This window comes from Sus scrofa, chromosome 3 (assembly GCF_054392235.1).
Source record: "Sus scrofa isolate SSC_HxYL_T2T_F1_AM1 chromosome 3, Sscrofa_HxYL_maternal_Yorkshire_Landrace_v2.0, whole genome shotgun sequence".
NCBI lineage: Eukaryota > Metazoa > Chordata > Mammalia > Artiodactyla > Suidae > Sus > Sus scrofa.
Genome location: NC_139385.1, coordinates 744,137 through 760,502, shown reverse-complemented (window position 1 = coordinate 760,502; position 16,366 = coordinate 744,137). Strand labels below are relative to the sequence as shown.

The 16,366-nt window shown below is 54.0% G+C and overlaps 1 protein-coding gene across 6 annotated transcripts in view; it reads left to right on the top strand.

Annotated features, from left to right (window-relative positions):
* Positions 1-16,366, top strand: part of ZFAND2A (zinc finger AN1-type containing 2A) — a 66,957-nt gene that overhangs the window by 45,259 nt on the left and 5,332 nt on the right. For 5 of the 6 annotated variants that reach the window (XM_085016299.1, XM_085016301.1, XM_005655064.4 and 2 more), the window contains 4 exons: positions 155-215; positions 13,392-13,472; positions 13,795-13,889; positions 15,873-16,001. In XM_085016299.1, the coding sequence (XP_084872425.1) occupies positions 13,418-13,472; positions 13,795-13,889; positions 15,873-16,001 (279 nt within the window). In that variant the 5' untranslated portion in view covers positions 155-215; positions 13,392-13,417. Of the gene's footprint in view, positions 1-154; positions 216-12,017; positions 12,191-13,391; positions 13,473-13,794; positions 13,890-15,872; positions 16,002-16,366 lie in introns of those variants that run through there. The other variant, XM_003124245.5, reaches the window with a different exon arrangement.

Genomic DNA, 16,366 nt, shown 5'->3' with positions numbered 1-16,366 from the left:
TGTGAGACCGCAGCTCTTTGGAGCTTTGATTGCTATGTATTTTTTTTTTATGGAAGTATGTTGATTTACAATGCTGTGCTACTTTCAGGTGTACATTCATATATACATATATGAATATATAGCTATATGAATATACATATATGTTCTTTTTCAGATTCTGTTTCCTTATGGGTTCTTGCGACATATCCAGTATAGTTCCCTGTGCTACACAGCAGGTAGGTCCTGCTTGGTTTTCGTTGTTATGCATATGGCTTTCTAGTGTGTTTGCCTTCATCCCAAACTCCTATTTTACCCCTCCCCCGCCCTTTCCTTTAGGTAACCGTAAGTTTGTTTTCTATGTCTGTGGGCCTTTTCTGCTTTTTGTATAAATGCGTTTATATCATTTTTTTTTTTTTGGTCTTTTGTCTTTTTAGGGCCCCACCCACGGCATTTGGAGGTTCCCAGGCTAGAGGTCCAGTCGGACCTACAGCTGCTGGCCTACACCACAGCCACAGCAATGCAGGATCCAAGCCGTGTCTGCGACCTACACCGAAGCTCACAGCAACGCTGGATCCTTAACCCACTGAGCGAGGCCAGGGATTGAACCTGAAACCTCATGGTTGCTAGTTGGATTTGTTTCTGCTGCGCCACGATGGGAACTCCAGGTGGCCGTCTTCTAACCGTTGGAAGATGCTGCTATGAATGTGGCTGTACAAGCGTATCTTTGAGGCTCTGCTTTCAGTTCTTTTGACTGTATAGCCAGAAGCGGAATTTCTAGATTGGGTAGTAATTCTATTTTCCATTTTTGGAGGAGCCCTCATACTGTTTTCCCCAGGGGTTGCATCATTTTATGGCCCCCTGAACAGTGTGCACGGGTTCCAATTTCTCCTCATCCTTGCCTGCCTTTGTGATTTTCTTTTTTTAATAGCAGCCAGTCTCATAGGTATGAGGTGGTATCTCATTGCAGCTCTGTTTGCATTTCCGTAATGATCTCCCATACGGAGCATCTTTTCATGTGCTTATGGGACATTCATAGATTTTCTCTGGAGAAATGTCTATCCAAGCCCTTTGCCATTTTAAAATCAGGTCGTTTAGGAGTTCCCTGGTGGCACAGCAGGTTAAGGACCTGGCATTGACATTGGTTTGACATGGGTTCAGTTTCAGTCCCTGGCCTGGGAATTTACACAGGTTGCAGGTGTGGCCAAAAAGAAAATCAAGTTGTTTGTTTTTCACTTGTTGAGTTTTAACTTTTTTTTTTTTAATTTTTTTGATTTTTTTTTTTTTTTTGTCTTTTTGCTATTTCTTGGGCCGCTCCCGCGGCATGTGGAGATACCCAGGCTGGGGGTCCAATCGGAGCTGTGGCCACCGGCCTATGCCAGAGCCACAGCAACGCGGGATCTGAGCCGCGTCTGCAACCTACACCACAGCTCACAGCAACGCCGGATCGTTAACCCACTGAGCAAGGGCAGGGACCGAACCCGCAACCTCATGGTTCCTAGTCGGATACATTAACCACTGCGCCACGACGGGAACTCCTAACTTTTTTTTTTTTTTGTCTCTTTAGGGCCGCACCCGCGGCATATGGAGGTTCCAGGCTAGGGGTCTAATGGTAGCTGTAGCCGCCAGCCTACGTCACAGCCACAGCAACACTGGATCCTCAACCCACTGACCGAGACCAGGGATCGAACCCGTGTCCTCATGGATGCTAGTTGGGTTTGTGAACCTCTGAGCCACGACAGAAACTCCGACTTTTAGTTTTTAGATGTTCCGAATATTACCCCCCATCATATACACGATTTACTGATATTTTCTCCTCTTCTCTGGGCAGCCTTATTACCTTTTTTTTTTTTTTTTTTTTTTTGGTCTTTTTGCTATTTCTTTGGGCCGCTCCGGCGGCATATGGAGGTTCCCAGGCTAGGGGTTGAATCGGAGCTGTAACCACCGGCCTACGCCAGAGCCACAGCAACCCGGGATCCGAGCCGTGTCTGTGACCTACACCACAGCTCACGGCAACGCTGGATCCTTAACCCACTGAGCAAGGGCAGGGACCAAACCCGCAACCTCATGGTTCCTAGTCGGATTCGTTAACCACTACGCCACGACGAGAACTCCGTTATTACCTTCTTGATGTTGCCTTTTGATGCACAAACATTTTAATTGTCATGACATCGCCTTTGTCCATGTTTTCTTCTTCTTTTTTTTTTTTTTTTTTTTTTGTCTTTTTGCTATTTCTTGGGCCACTCCCTCGGCACATGGAGGTTCCCAGGCTAGGGGTCAAATCGGAGCTGCACAGACACAGCAAGGCGGGATCCGACCTACACCACAGCTCACAGCAATGCCAGGTATCAAACTCATGTCCTCACGGATACTAGTTGGGTTCATTACCACTGAGACGTGACAAGAACTCCCTGGTTTGCTTGTGTTTTGTTGAAGATTTTTGCCTCATGCCCATGAGGAATATTAGTCTGTAGTTTTCTTATGCGCTCTTTGTCTGGCTTTGATGTCAGGATTATGTGGGTCTTGTAGAATAAATTAGGATATTCCCCCCCTTCAGTTTTTTGTAGAAGTTTGAGAAGGATTTATGTAATTCCTTAAATGTTTGTTAGAGTTCACCAGTGAATCCATCAGGTCCAGGGCTTTTATTGCCAGGAGATTATTGAATATTGATTCCGTTTCCTTACTACTTATAGCCATATTGAGAGTTTCTATCTCTTCATAACTTATTCTTGGTATATTTTATGTTTCTTGGAATGTATTCATTTCATCTAGGTTACCCACTTTGTTGGCATGCGGTATCTCATAGTACTCTCTTGTAGTCATTTTTATTTCTGTAGATGGTAATGATGGCCCCGCTTTCATTTCTGATTTAATAATTTGAGTCTTTTTTTTCTTAATCCATGTAACTGAAGTTTTGTCAGTTTGTTTATTTTTTTGAAGAACCAGCTTTTTGTTTCATTGTCTTTATTATTTTTATATTCTCTATTTCATTTATCTCCTCTCTAAAGATAAAGTTAGGCTGGGAGTTCCCGTTGTGGCGCAGTGGTTAACGAATCCGACTAGGAACCATGAGGTTGCGGGTTCGGTCCCTGCCCTTGCTCAGTGGGTTAACGATCCGGCATTGCCGTGAGCTGTGGTGTAGGTTGCAGACTCGGCTCGGATCCTGCGTTGCTGTGGCTCTGGTGTAGGCTGGTGGCTATGGCTCCGATTAGACCCCTAGCCTGGGAACCTCCATATGCCGCGGGAGCGGCCCAATAAATAGCAAAAAGACAAAAAAAAAAAAAAAAAAAAGATAAAGTTAGGTTATTAATTTGAGATCCCCCTTTAAAAAAAAAAATCATGTATAGCTATGAATTTTCCCCTTAATACTGCTTTTGCTGCATCCCATAAGTTTTGGTATGTTGTGGTTCCATTTTCACCCAAGTCTAAGTATTTTCTAATTTCCCTTGTTTCCCTTGTGGTTTATTCTTTGACCCATTGGTCCTTTAAGAGTATATATATATACACACACACACACACACACACATATATATACACACATATATATACACACACACACATATATACACACACATACACACACATATACACACACACACATATATACACACACACATATATATACACACACACATATATATACACACACACATATATATACACACACACATATACACATATATACACACACATATACACACGTATATATACACACATATACACACATATTTATACACACATACACACACACACATATATACACACATACACACACATATACACACACACATATATATACACACATATACACACACACATATATATACACACATATATACACACACATATATATACACATATACACACACACACACACACACACACACACACATATATATATTGTTTTGTCTTTTTGCCTTTTCTAGGGCCACTCTCATGGCATATGGAGGTTCCCAGGTTAGGGGTCTAATCGGAACCGCCAGCCCATGCCACAGCCACAGAAACACGGGATCCGAGCCACATCTGCGACCTACACCATAGCTCATGGCAACGCTGGATCCTCAGCCTACTGAGCAAGGCCAGGGATCGAACCCACAACCTCACGGTTCCTAGTTGGATTCGTTAACCACTGCGCCATGACAGGAACTCCCACATCTTTGCCTTCTGAAAGTTGGACTATCAGGTGTCTCATTTGGGGCCTCTTTTGAGTTGATCTTATTTGGGGTTCACTGAGCTTCTTGTTAGTTTATATTCATGTCTTTCATCAAATTTGTGACGTCTTCAGCCACTATTTCTTCAGATATTCCCTCTGCCCCTTACGCTCCCCCACTCGATCCCTGGCCTTGCTCAGTGGGCTGAGGATCTGGCGTTGCCATGAGCTGTGGTGTAGGTCGCAGACGCGGCTCGGATCCCGCATGGCTGTGGCTGTGGTGTAGGCCGGCGGCTGCAGCTCCAATTAGACCCCTAGCCTGGGAACCTCCATATGCCATGGGAGTGGCCCTAGAAAAGGCAAAAAACAACGAGAGTTGTTTTAAGGTCTTTGTTTAGTAGGTCTTTCATCTGATCTTTTTCAGGAATCATTTGTGTTGTTTTTTTTCCCCTTTGATTGGGCCATACTTTCTTGTTTCTTTGTACAGATTGTGGATTTTTCTTTTGTTGAAAACTCTATAAATTAGACGCTTTCCCCGCCCCAGGGTTTTCTGCTTTTCGTTGTCACTGTAGTCCTTGTCGTTATAGCCCGTCCCTGTGCGGGCACAGTAAAGTTCTCGTTTTCCCCTGTACATGCAGTAGCTTTTGCATCTCCCAGTCTTTAGTGTCTGGCTCCCAAAAGGAGAAAAAGACAAGAAGTGAAGGAGGAGGGGAAGAAAAATGCCAGCACTTTGACCCGCCTGGAAGTCGCTTCAGCTAGCGGGGGAGGGGCCTGCAACAATGAGCTGGGGCGGAAGCAGCCGTGACAAGCAGGGGACAGGTCTGGGGCCTCTGATGGACTTCCGCTTGGCTGCCACAGGCTGCATGCAGGCTTCTCTAGGAGTCCATGCACCGCTGCCTCGGCCACTGGGCTGGAAGCGGAGACCACGTGTCTGCCACCACCTTCGGAGCTGAAACTGGCCAGAATTCACCGCCCTTTACTGCGTGGGCCTTCTCCTGGAGGTGGCAAGCCTTCAGTAGACTCTAGAGTTCACGCGGTTCCATCAGACAGATGGGGCCAGTGCCCCTGCTGTCCAGGTGGAGACAGACCCCCGGGCGCTTCGTGCTCTGCACTCTTCCCAGAATCGTCCAGAAACACAACTTTTGGAGAGACGATGTGATGGATGGGAAGGAGTGAGCTGTGTGGGCAGCTGGGAGCAAAGCCTTTAGTAGAGAAAACAGCACGTGTGACGCCTGAGCGGGGGCATTCCCGGTTCAGCCGCCTGTCCGTTTTGTAAACGGTGTTGCATTTTAGGCTTCAAGTTCTACTTACTCATTGCTGGTAGAGGAAGGATCGAACTCTTGTACATTAACTCTTTATCCTTCAGCCTTGTTATACTTGCTTATTCGTTCCCAGAGGGCCTTTTTGGCATCCCCGGGGGGGGGGGGGTTCTAGAATGATGTCATCTGCGGACAAAGACAGGTATGTTTCTCCCTCCCCGGCTTTATACCTTGCACTTCCTTTTCCTGCCTCGTCATGTGGGCAGGACTTCCGGTACGACGTCAAGTGGGGGTCGTGAGGGGACACACTCTCGTCTCATTTCTGCCCATGCTCCCCCTGGAAGATACTCATTTCTTCTGTGACCCTCCCTTCCTCGTGGCTTGGCCACTGGACCTGCTTCTGGGCCCCCTGTGGCCCTGACAGGGGCCACAGCACCCTGGGTTTGTAGGTCGGAGGACCTCCCACCACGCCTGTCTTGTGGGCAGCCCTGCCTCGATGTCCTGCTTAGGGACTTCTGAGCAGCTGCTGGGTGTCCCACCTCCCGCGAACCCAGATCCTCAGTGGCTGTGCCCAGGTGCCCGTAGGACTTCGGTCCTACCTCTTTCCACCTCAGCCCTGCCTGCCGGCACCTTCACGTGCTCCTGGATGAAGGTTCCCATGGCCCATTGGTGTCCGCTCAGGGGACGTTCTGCAGGTGTCTCTCAGAGGACCTCATTGTTGGACTAGGTCTTCCCCCGGGACCCCGACAAGCTGCCTGATCTTCCGGGGAAGAGCCCTCGCTCCTTCCCGTGAAAGGAAGAGGAAGGAGATTCCCCATAGCAACCCTTCGCTGCTGCTTAGACCTCCTGGTTGAAGAGGTGTCGGTGAGACGGGGTGAACCCGTCTGCTCGCGCACGCGCTCGTCCACAACCCGGGCCCCGCCCCGTGCTGGGCTGCACGCGTGGCGAGGGGCACAACCGACCGTCGGTCTTCCTTTGTCCCCGGCGTAGCTGCAGCGAGCGTCTGCGTGAAGACGCGGCGCTTTGGAAATGCGGTGTCTGCTTTTCCGTCGTCCCCCGCTTCTCATCTTCAGAAGAAACCTTAGGCGGAGCGTTATCGAGTTCTTCCCAGAGACAGGCTGCACAAAGCATCCTCACTGTCTCTCAGAACGACAGTATCTTTCAGAATCTCCAGCACAACTTGGGGCCGTGTTTCCTCTCCTAAATCTCGGCCGCCTGCCTCTGATCCAGTTCCGCTCTTCAAGCCACTTTACAGCTAAATCCTCCCCCGTCACCGTAATAGTTTCTTTACAAAGGCCACGCGCTGACTGTGATCCTTGACTGACTTACGTCGCGCTTACCGTCTTCCTGTTCTCAGAATCCTTATCCCTTTCAAGAGGATTCTAAAAATATCAGCGTAAGCCCCCAGCTAACTTCTAATCCTCGCTTCCATTTGTGTTGACAGACGGGCGCTTCATCGCCCGCCCTTGCCCTTGCTTGATCAAGCAATCCCGACCTTCTCCCAAGTTTGATTATTGATGGTCCCGGACGTCACCCCCTATCAGTGGCATCGAGTGACCGGGGCCAGGGGAGCAAGAGGCGGCCAGGACGCAGAGGCGCCGGCAAGACACAGGCTCTGCAGAGGGTGGGAGACGAGCCCCGTGACGGTGCCGCGGCTCAGCAGGGGATCTGCAGCGCTCCCTTGGTCGGGGGTGCGTCGAGATCCTTCCGAAGGGGCGCACTGGAGACAAGAGCCTTGCCCCCGGTTCTGGAGTGGCCTCCTCCCCACTCAGGAGTAACACCCCTCCCTGTACCAGGGTGACTCCAAGGGCTGCCAGCTTCGAGGGCCCGGAGCAGGGGAGGGCTAGCAGCCCTGCCCCTTGGCCACTCAACCTGGCAGGGCATCTGGGGTCGGAAAGGACACTGTCTGGAATTCAGGACTCGCCCCACAGGAGGGTCAGTGCAGACACCTCGGCTGTGCAGCGAGGCTGGTCGCACCCCTGCCCTCCTTGTCCGCTGTGGCGGAGACAGGGTGGTAGAGACGGGACTTGCCGCCATGGGACACAGCGCTCCTGTCCTGGGCTGGATTCTGTCACACTGTGTCCACTCCCACGTGGTCCGGAGAGGCGGGGATCTCCCCGTGGACGGGCCTCAGGCAGGGCACCGGCTCACACAGTTGGGGAGAAGGACTGGCCCAAGGTGAAGAAGCCACTTGTCGGCTCACAGGCCCAGGCTGATGACTTGGCCATGGTCAGGGGCCTGGAAGGAGAGGTCGGAGGGTCAGACCAAGGTCCGGCAAGAGGCGGAGCTCCTGCTGTGGCTCAGAGATGAGGAACCCAACTAGCAGCTGTGAGTTCCACCCGCGGCCTCACTCAGTGGGTTAAAGATCCAGCGTTGCCATGAGCTGTGGTGTAGGTCACAGATGAGGCTTGGATCTGGCACGGCTGTGGGTGTGGTGTAGGCCGGCAGCTGTAGCTCTGATGCGACCCCTAGAGACTGAGAACTGCCATGGGCTGTGGGTGCGGCCTTAAAACAAAAACAAAAAAAGAAAAAAAAAAGGAAAAAATTATTAGTGTAGCAAATGCTAGGTATATATCCCTTTTTTGTGTAAGAAATAGAATATTTCTTATTCAGGAAGTTGAGATTTTTCTTTTAAAAACCAGCAACTGGGAGTTCCCATCGTGGCTCAGCAGAAATGAATCCAACTAGGAATCATGAGGTTGCGGGTTTGATCCCTGGCCTCAGTCTGTGCGTTAAGGATCTAGCCTTGCTGTGGCTCTGGTGTAAGCCGGCAACTGTAGCTGTGACCAGACCCCCAGCCTGGGAACCTCCATGTGCCGCGAGTGTGGCCCTAAGAAGAAAACAAAAACAAAACCCAGCAGCTGTGATTTGCACACCCACGTTCACAGCGGTGTCGTTCACAGTGCGTGCAGCGATGAATGGATGAGCAGAACGTGGTCCCCACACGATGGGATGCAGTTCCGCTTAAAAAGGATGGAAGCTCTGCCAGCTGCTCCAGCCTGGATGGACCTTGAGGACACGGTGCCCAGTGATGATCGGACACAGGAGGCCAGACACCGTGTGGTCCCACTCCTGTGAGGTCCCTGGAGGGGTCAGGTTCACAGGGGGAGAAAGGGGGAGCGTGGGCGCTGGGGGCTGGGGGCAGGCGGTGTTTAACGGGACGGAGCCCGTTTGGCAGGATGGACAGTTCCAGAGGTCTGCTGCACAGTAGCGGGCATGCCGTTCACACAGCTGTCCTGCACCCCTAACGGTGTGTGCCAGAGACAAGTGTATGTTCCTGACACGGTTGAGCACAAAGCCTCCTGTGACCCCGTGCTGTCGTGTAAGGTCCGTGCTCCCCCCCGCCCCGTGACCGGCGGGCGGCCCTGGGGGATCTGCTTCCCTCAGGGTCCCGATGACCTGGTCCCAGGCTGCCTCTCCATCCTCATCCCTGTCGGAGAAACGCCCGCGCCCGAGGCAGTGACGCCAGGGATGTGTTGAGGCATCAGAGACAGAGGGGCTGAGCTCAAGCCCCGACTGAGAGGAGAAGCCGGTCTTATAAAGAGTCCTGGCGGGAACGTGTGCGGGGGTCCACGGTGGGGACGTGCAGGAAGGACAGCGAATGGAGGGCTACACGTTTGGGGAGGGGTCGGGGGGGTCGAGTCCCATGACCTGCTGATTGTGGCCAGGAAGGGAAAAATAATGAGAGAAGATGGTTGGGGTCCGAGTCTCACAACCAGAGAAATACAGCAGGAAGTGACGTTCGGGGGCAGGTGCTCTTTACAGGCGGTTTGTTTGCAGGCAGTTGTCTTCTGTGGACCGTGGTCTTGCTGCCCAGCTCCGAGTGGCTGTATTCCCAGGGAGGGGCTTACTCCATCTCCAGGGAGCCTAGCAATCCCCAGCCAGTGTAAGTAGCAGAGGAGTTTCGAAGGTGGACTCGGGAGCCTGGGCTTCAATCCTGGCTCCTGTTGCGTGTGCCTCAGTCTCCTCACATGTCAAATGGGGGTCACAGAGTGACCCGCTGATGAAGGGCCCTGAGGTCCCTTGACTGAGAATCGGTGTTGCTGGACACACATGCTGGCCTCTCCCTTTCAAGCAGAACTTCCTGAGGTTCGCTAACGAAGGCTCCGAGGTCTGCGCCTTCCCCACCCCTGGGGCTGGGGCATAAGCATGACAAGGTTTTTCTGCTCAGAAACTCGGCCTCTGTCCACCGTCCCGAACAGAAATGGGGAAACGGAGTTTTGGGTGACGGAGAAAAAGACAGCTCTATTGCTTTGCTAGGCAAAGGAGGCCACAGCAGCCTATCGCCTTAAAGACTGTGCCCCCACCCCCGGGAGCGATCAGGAGGGTTTACAGTTTGGGGAACGGAAAATAGGGCCGCAGACGAGGATCAGGGCAGAGACAAGCCTGCAGTGTTCAGCGGCCGCAGGACTGGTGCTGGTGGCCTCCTTTCCGGAGTGAAGAATGTTCCATCAAGCAGTTAACATCTCCCCTGTGTCAAGGGGTTCACGCACATTCCTGGAGGCGGAACGGGGACCCAGCCCCACGTCTGAACTGCTATCTCTTGACGGCTCCTCCCTGGTCTCTGCATCCTTCCCTTCCCGGATGAGCAGCTGCGTGAACCTGAACCTGCCCTTTGGAGCGCAGTCATGGAGGCTGACGCTTAGTCCCTGAAAATAAGAAACGGGGGACACAGAAGGGCGTGTGTGCCCAGGAGCCCCACAGCTTGGTTTCACGTCTTCCCCTGCTGACCACAAGGCACTTCTCCAAGGACACCTCAGGCAGCCCTTAACGGAGATGGGGTTCGTGATTTAGGCATCGGCAGTCACCTCCTCAGGCCTGGCAGCACCTCTCTGCAGGAACGCAGACGTGCAGGTGGTGACACAGAAGCGGCATGTAAACATCCTGACCTGACGGCCTTCCGTCCTCAGGACAGTTTGGTGAGGTCACGGCCAGATCAGGACAGAGAAGAACGACACATGAGGGCCAGGTGCACACCTGTTAGAGCCCTGGGTATCCACTTCCACTTTTCTCCTGCCCCTCCCTGATGCTCCACTTTACTCTGGTTCTGGTTCTTTGGCTCAGAGTTAGGGTTAAAACATAAGCAGAGATGGGACACCTCCCAACTTCTGATGGCATGACAACCAGTAAGTGAAGAGAGAGAATGGAAATTTTAAAAAGCACTATTTGGAGGTGTTTCCGTCGTGGCTCAGTGGTCAACGAATCCGACTAGAAACCATGAGGTTGTGGGCTCGATCCCTGACCTCACTCCGTGGGTTAAAGATCTGGCATTGCCGTGAGCTGGGGTGTAGGCCACAGACGCAGCTCAGCTCCTGCCTTGCTGTGGCTCTGGCGTGGGACAGCAGCTGCAGCGCCGATTAGACCCCTAGCCTGGGAACCTCCATATGCTGTGGGAGCGGCCCCAGAAAAGGCAAAAGACTAAATAAATAAATAGCAAGCACTATTTGGCAATGATCTTAGTGATTCAAGCTGAAGCCACTGACGGAGGTTAAGGCTGTCAGACGGAGGTTGTCGAGGGACATAACGGTTGAATCTCTGAATATCTCCCCACAAATACCAATCAATGCACAAACCAAAAAAAAAAAAAAAAAAGAGAGCCCCCCTAGCAGGCATGGAATATCTATGCAACCAGGATGGATGTCCCCGAGGGCAGGTTGCAATCCCTTGCTGAGATCATCACAGCACCACTTCTCTGATGTTACTGCCAAGAAAACCTTCTTTGAGTCTGGTCTTTAGGAACCACCTACGGGGGCCCTGACTGAGTCACGTTCTAGGACAATGTCTGTGACCTTCAATAAAACTGTCAGGGCAGGAACCCTGTCTCCCATCCAGACTGCACAAGACTGAACGTGTAATTGCAGGTGAGCTCCTGGAACAGAAAGGAAAGAGATTGATGGCAAAACCCAAATGGGGTCTGAGGAGCGGCCCTTAACACTGTTTCAACACTCATGTCCCAGCCGTGGGTGGCTCAAGAGTGGTTATGGAGAAGCAACTGCACTTGAGAAACACAGGCTGGAGCAGCTGAAGTGTGACGAGGCCTCGTGTCCACAGCACCTGCTCAAATGGCTCAGCCAAAGGGCAAGGAGAACTGCGCACATACACGTGGAAACACACACAGTCGGGCCTCAAGGTCTGTGGTTTCCACAGCGGTGCACCTGCCTGCCGGGGTGACTCCAACACCAGTGCATGGCAGATACGTGGATGGTGCACTGTGAGATGCCCGACCGACCCCTTTCCAGCGGCCCGGGCGCGCAGGGCACCCTCCCTCCGCAGCCCGAGACCCCGCCGGCGTGACTCAGCATCCCGAGCCGGCCCCGCTGAGCGCGCCTGCGCAGAGCCGCCTCACCGTGACTCGGCGGCCTAGAGAAGTCCCTGGACTGTTCGAGAAGGGGCCGCGGCAGGGCGGGATTGGCCCGCCGAGGGCAACGTCATGGGGGCGCGCCGGGAAGGCCGGGCCACGGCGGGATGGGATTGGCCAGCCCGGAGTGACGTCGTCAGGGCGAGCCGGGAACCCCTGGGCCATCGAGGTAGGGGATTGGTCAGCCCGGGGTGACGTCGTCGGGCGCGCCCGGGCCACGGCGGCTCTCTGAGCTGGCGGCTGCGGATAAATGGCTGGCAGCTGCGGGCGGCGAGATGCTGCGCCCTCACGGAGACCCGGACTGGCCTCAGCCGCCCCACGGATCCCGTTTTCCTCGTCCCTTTGGCTTTTTCCCCGGCGGCTGACCACGGTCGGGGAGTCAGAGGTCTCGTTCTCCGCCGCCTTCCGCTTTCCTCCGCGGCTGTCGCGGTCGCCGACGAGGGGCAGGTACGGGGCTGGGGCGGGGGTCCGACGGGGCCGTGGACCTCGGACGGGTAGGGCGTCATGTCCTAGCGGAACGGGGCTGTCAGAGCGGAGCTGCGGCTCTGAGGGCAAAATCACGTCGGGATTGGGGTTGGAGTCTCGTCGGTCTTCGGCCGAGAGATTTCCGACCACCCCCCCGCGCCTCCCCCCGCCCCCGGCAAGTGTTGCTGGGACTTGCTGGGCCCTCCTGATCCACGGGTGAGCAGACCTGCCCCGGGGTCAGCGCGCCGTGCGGTGGGGAACGCAGCTACAGTGGGAAGCCGAGCGAGTGGGTCCTGGAGAAGGAATCGCAGAGGAGAGGAAGTGTGACTTAGTGGGGCGCGGTGAGGGTGTCAGTGACGCTTTAAACCGAAGCCGGAGGTTGGGAGTGGATGGTAGATGTGGCCAGAGTATCTCAGGCTTAGGAGTCAGCATAGACGCCCCCAGGAGTGGAGAGAGCTGGGGGGCAGGTCCGGAGAAGGCCCCGGGGACGGCAAGTCTGGAAGGGACAAAGCTTTTGAGAAGTTTGGTGGGTGCCAGGTCACGGACGGGGCTCTGTGAGGCGTGCTGTGGGCTTCAGTTTTCTCTCAAGCGAAGGGCGTCACCGTTTGTTTGCTAGTTTTCAGTGGTCATCAAGGAATAAGTTCTAAATAGAACTCCAGGCTTAAAGGAGTTACAGAGAGCAGCAGGGGGCTGTGTCCAGTCTCTCTGGGATGGTGTGGTCGACTAATGTGATTTAGCACCTGGTAACAGTTTTCTTTATGTCAACAAGCATGTTCAGTGGGTGAAATTGTGCCTTAAAGTTCACCAAGGCGGTAGCTTTCCTTGGGAGCTGTGTAAATTGAACACAGGAAATCCTTGTCTGTATGAGTCAAAATAATTGATTAACGAAAACCTGAATTCATGGTGGGTTTCTTAAAGTAGGAGTTAAAAGGACTGAAAAACAATCCATGTCCTAATGGGGTTGATTCTGAAGGAGCTGGTACTTAGGTGAAAACTCCTGTTTTCTCTAAAAGGCAAGAATTGAAGGTACTTTGATTCCCTTTAGAGGCCCAGGGTGGCCACGTGGGCATTTAAGGCTCCCTCTCGTGTTTGTTTACTTTTATCGGCTGGATGTTACAAACCCTGGTACCAAAATCAGGGCAGCCATTACTTTCTTCCTAGTGATTATTTCTGATTCTCGCAGGTGGCGTTTCACTCTGCCTTCTCATCATGGAGTTCCCTGATCTGGGAAAGCATTGTTCAGAAGAAACTTGCAGGCAGCTAGGTAAGCACTTTTAAGAGAACATTAGCAAGAAACAGGTGTTTTGTTGGCTCTTTCATGGGGGAGAACCGGCCGTTATCTTCATTGGCTGTTGTCCTGTGGGTCTTAGCCTTTCTGGCGTTTCGTCATGGGATGCTGGCCTGAGGTTCGGGTCTGAACAGCCAGGTGTGTGGCTGGCGGCCAGCGCCACGTGGACATAAGTGCTCGGGTGACACCACGCGGGATGGCGGCTCTTGGGAAAAGACGGCTGGGGAAGGTCACTGGACCTTTAAGTCTTCGGTTTAGTCTTTAAAACGCTTTACCGTGGTTTTTTTTTTGTCTTTAGATTTTCTTCCTTTGAGATGTGACGCGTGTAAACAAGATTTCTGCAAAGACCATTTTGCCTGCGCTGCACACAACTGTCCCTTGGCCTACAAGAAGGTAATTTGTGCTGTTTCTCTCTAAGGATTCTAATTCTCACTCCAAAGCTCTTTTGTCCAAAAGAGTGGACGTTAGCCACATGCAGCTGGTAACTTCATTAAAATGAAACCACCACGTCTGGGGTCTCAGTCATAGCAGCCACAGCTCAGGCTTCAAGGCACATGTACAGCTTTCCCGCCATGGCAGGAGGCTCAGAAGCAGCGGGGGTTATTTTCAGAGACTCCTGGAGTCAAATGGTTGTTCTCGACAAACCTTCAGAGCTGCTTGGCATGTTGAAATACTGTGTTCCTTTGCCTCGGCACAGCAAGGAGAACCACTGTGTCTTCCCGGAGCCTGGGAGCGCTGGGCGGTGCACAACAGGGACGCTAACCTGGGAGGAATTAAAAGCGCTTATTCATTGGCGCCCCCTGGAGGTGCAGCAGGTTAAGGATCCGGCATTGTCACTGAAGCAGCGTCGGTCTCTGGCGCAGGTTCAGTCTCCGGCCCAGGAACTTCCATATGCTGCGGGTGCGGCTCCCTGCCAAGCAACTGTTGACTTATCTGGGTAACTCTCGGCCTTGGCCTCCTGCTTAGGGGCTTCGGGCAGTGTGTGGCAGAGATGGGGAGGAGACAGACTTGCTTGAGGCCCAGGGTTAAGACTTGAGGGCCAAGAGGCAGCCGTGTGCTGACTCAGAGGGCTCCCAAAAATAACCGCAGGAGCACCCAAAAGAGAGTTCAGGCCGTGGTGATGGAGGTCTGACGTGGTCCCGGTCTGAACTCTCTTTCGGGTGCTCCTGCGGTTATTTTTGTGAGCCCTTCCAGTTGGTGCTCTGCTGCCTTGCCCAGGTGCCAGTTAGAGGTGAGGGTGACAGCCTCCCGGGCTGGGACCAGTCCTGGCTGAGGCCTGACCCTGCCGTGTCTCACGGGGGCGGGGGAGGCTGACTCACTTTACCTGGCACTGGTGCCCAGGCCAGACTGCCCGATGTGTTGCATGATCGTCCTGTGCCCTGCCCTAGGGAGGGTCTGCCCAGAGGTGACCGAGCAGTGCTTGGTTTCTTTTTTTCTTTCTGTTTTTTGCTTTTCAGAGCTGCACCCACGGTATATGGAAGTTCCCAGACTAGGGATTGAATTGGAGCTGCAGCCACCGGCCTACACCACAGCCACAGCAACACCAGATCTAAGCCCCATCTGTGACCTACAGCACAGCTCACAGCAACACCGGATCCTTAACCCACAGGGCGAGGCCTGGGATCGAGCCCACATCCTCATGGATCCTAGTCGGGTTCGTTAACCCTGGAGCCACGCCGGGAACTTCCTTGATTTCTTAACCTGATCTCCCAGTTGCTCCTGGGAGACTTGCCAGCTCAGCTCCCAAACAGAAGGTACCCGTAGTTGTGTGTGGTTCCCTGTCATTGTCTAGTGCCCCTTGGCACCTCAATGTTCAGGCTCACTTCACTGCTAAGTTTGCTCAGCTCCTGCCCTGGCTCACAGCCGGGGTGACCGTGCGGGGCGCCCTGTTCCCTCCAGAGCACCCCCTTCCACCCCAGTCTTGGGCTTGGCTGGTGGCGTGTGTGTCCTGCCGGGCGACCGTCTCTGCGAGGCCACGTCAGAGGCCACAGAAGGGTCAGGAAGGCCCGTGACAGTTGACAGATGGCCTCTCCTGTCAGCCCCATGCTGCGGGCAGCCGGCAGGTTCAGCGCCGTCTCCACGTGCTGGCCACCCAGCTCTGCTGCCCTGGGGCTCCCGCCCCGTCCGGCCCGCGTCACAGCTTTCCTCCCGGCTGCACATGCCTGGGCTGGCAGGGTCGTTTCTGCAGGGGCTTCACAGTCCATGAGGCCTCAGTGCCACAGGTTCCCCTCCAGGCAGCTCCGTCCTCGAGCTCTAGGGACGTCTTCCCGTGACTCCAGGGGAGTCTCACCGTGGCTCCGGCGGGTGCGAGACCACCGTGCCTCCTTGTTTGAGTCTCACGTGTCTGAGTCTGGAGTGTCTTCCGTCTGTTTCCAGGACGTCCAGGTCCCAGTCTGCCCACTTTGTAACAGCCCAGTCCCAGTGAGAAAGGGGGAGCTGGCCGACGCCGTGGTTGGTGCGCACATGGACGGAGGGTGTAAGTCGCGCCCCCGGAGGGACGAGAAGGTGAGGCTGGGGCCTGGGGGCCGCTTTCTCCGCGGGGGAGGAGGGCCGCTCAGCCCGCCCTGCCGCTTAGCTTTCATCGTTGCTGCGCACGGAGAGCCGCGCACGCGGGGCTCGGGCGCTCCTGGGTCGGGCGAACGGCCTGGGTCTTTCCGGTGACGCGCAGTGAGCCCTCCCCACTCGCAGGGTCGCTGTTAGGAGCTGCTTTGGGGGCAGGCACGGCGCCCTTTCCCCCAGGGTGCAAGGTGACCGTGGGTCCCGAGCCCTCCTGTTAACGAGCAGAGAGGGCTGAGCTCTGCTCCTGCGCCCGCCTGGGCGAGGCGAGGGCTGTGCGCTGCCGACTCGCTCCGAGGGCGCCTGGGGCTGGG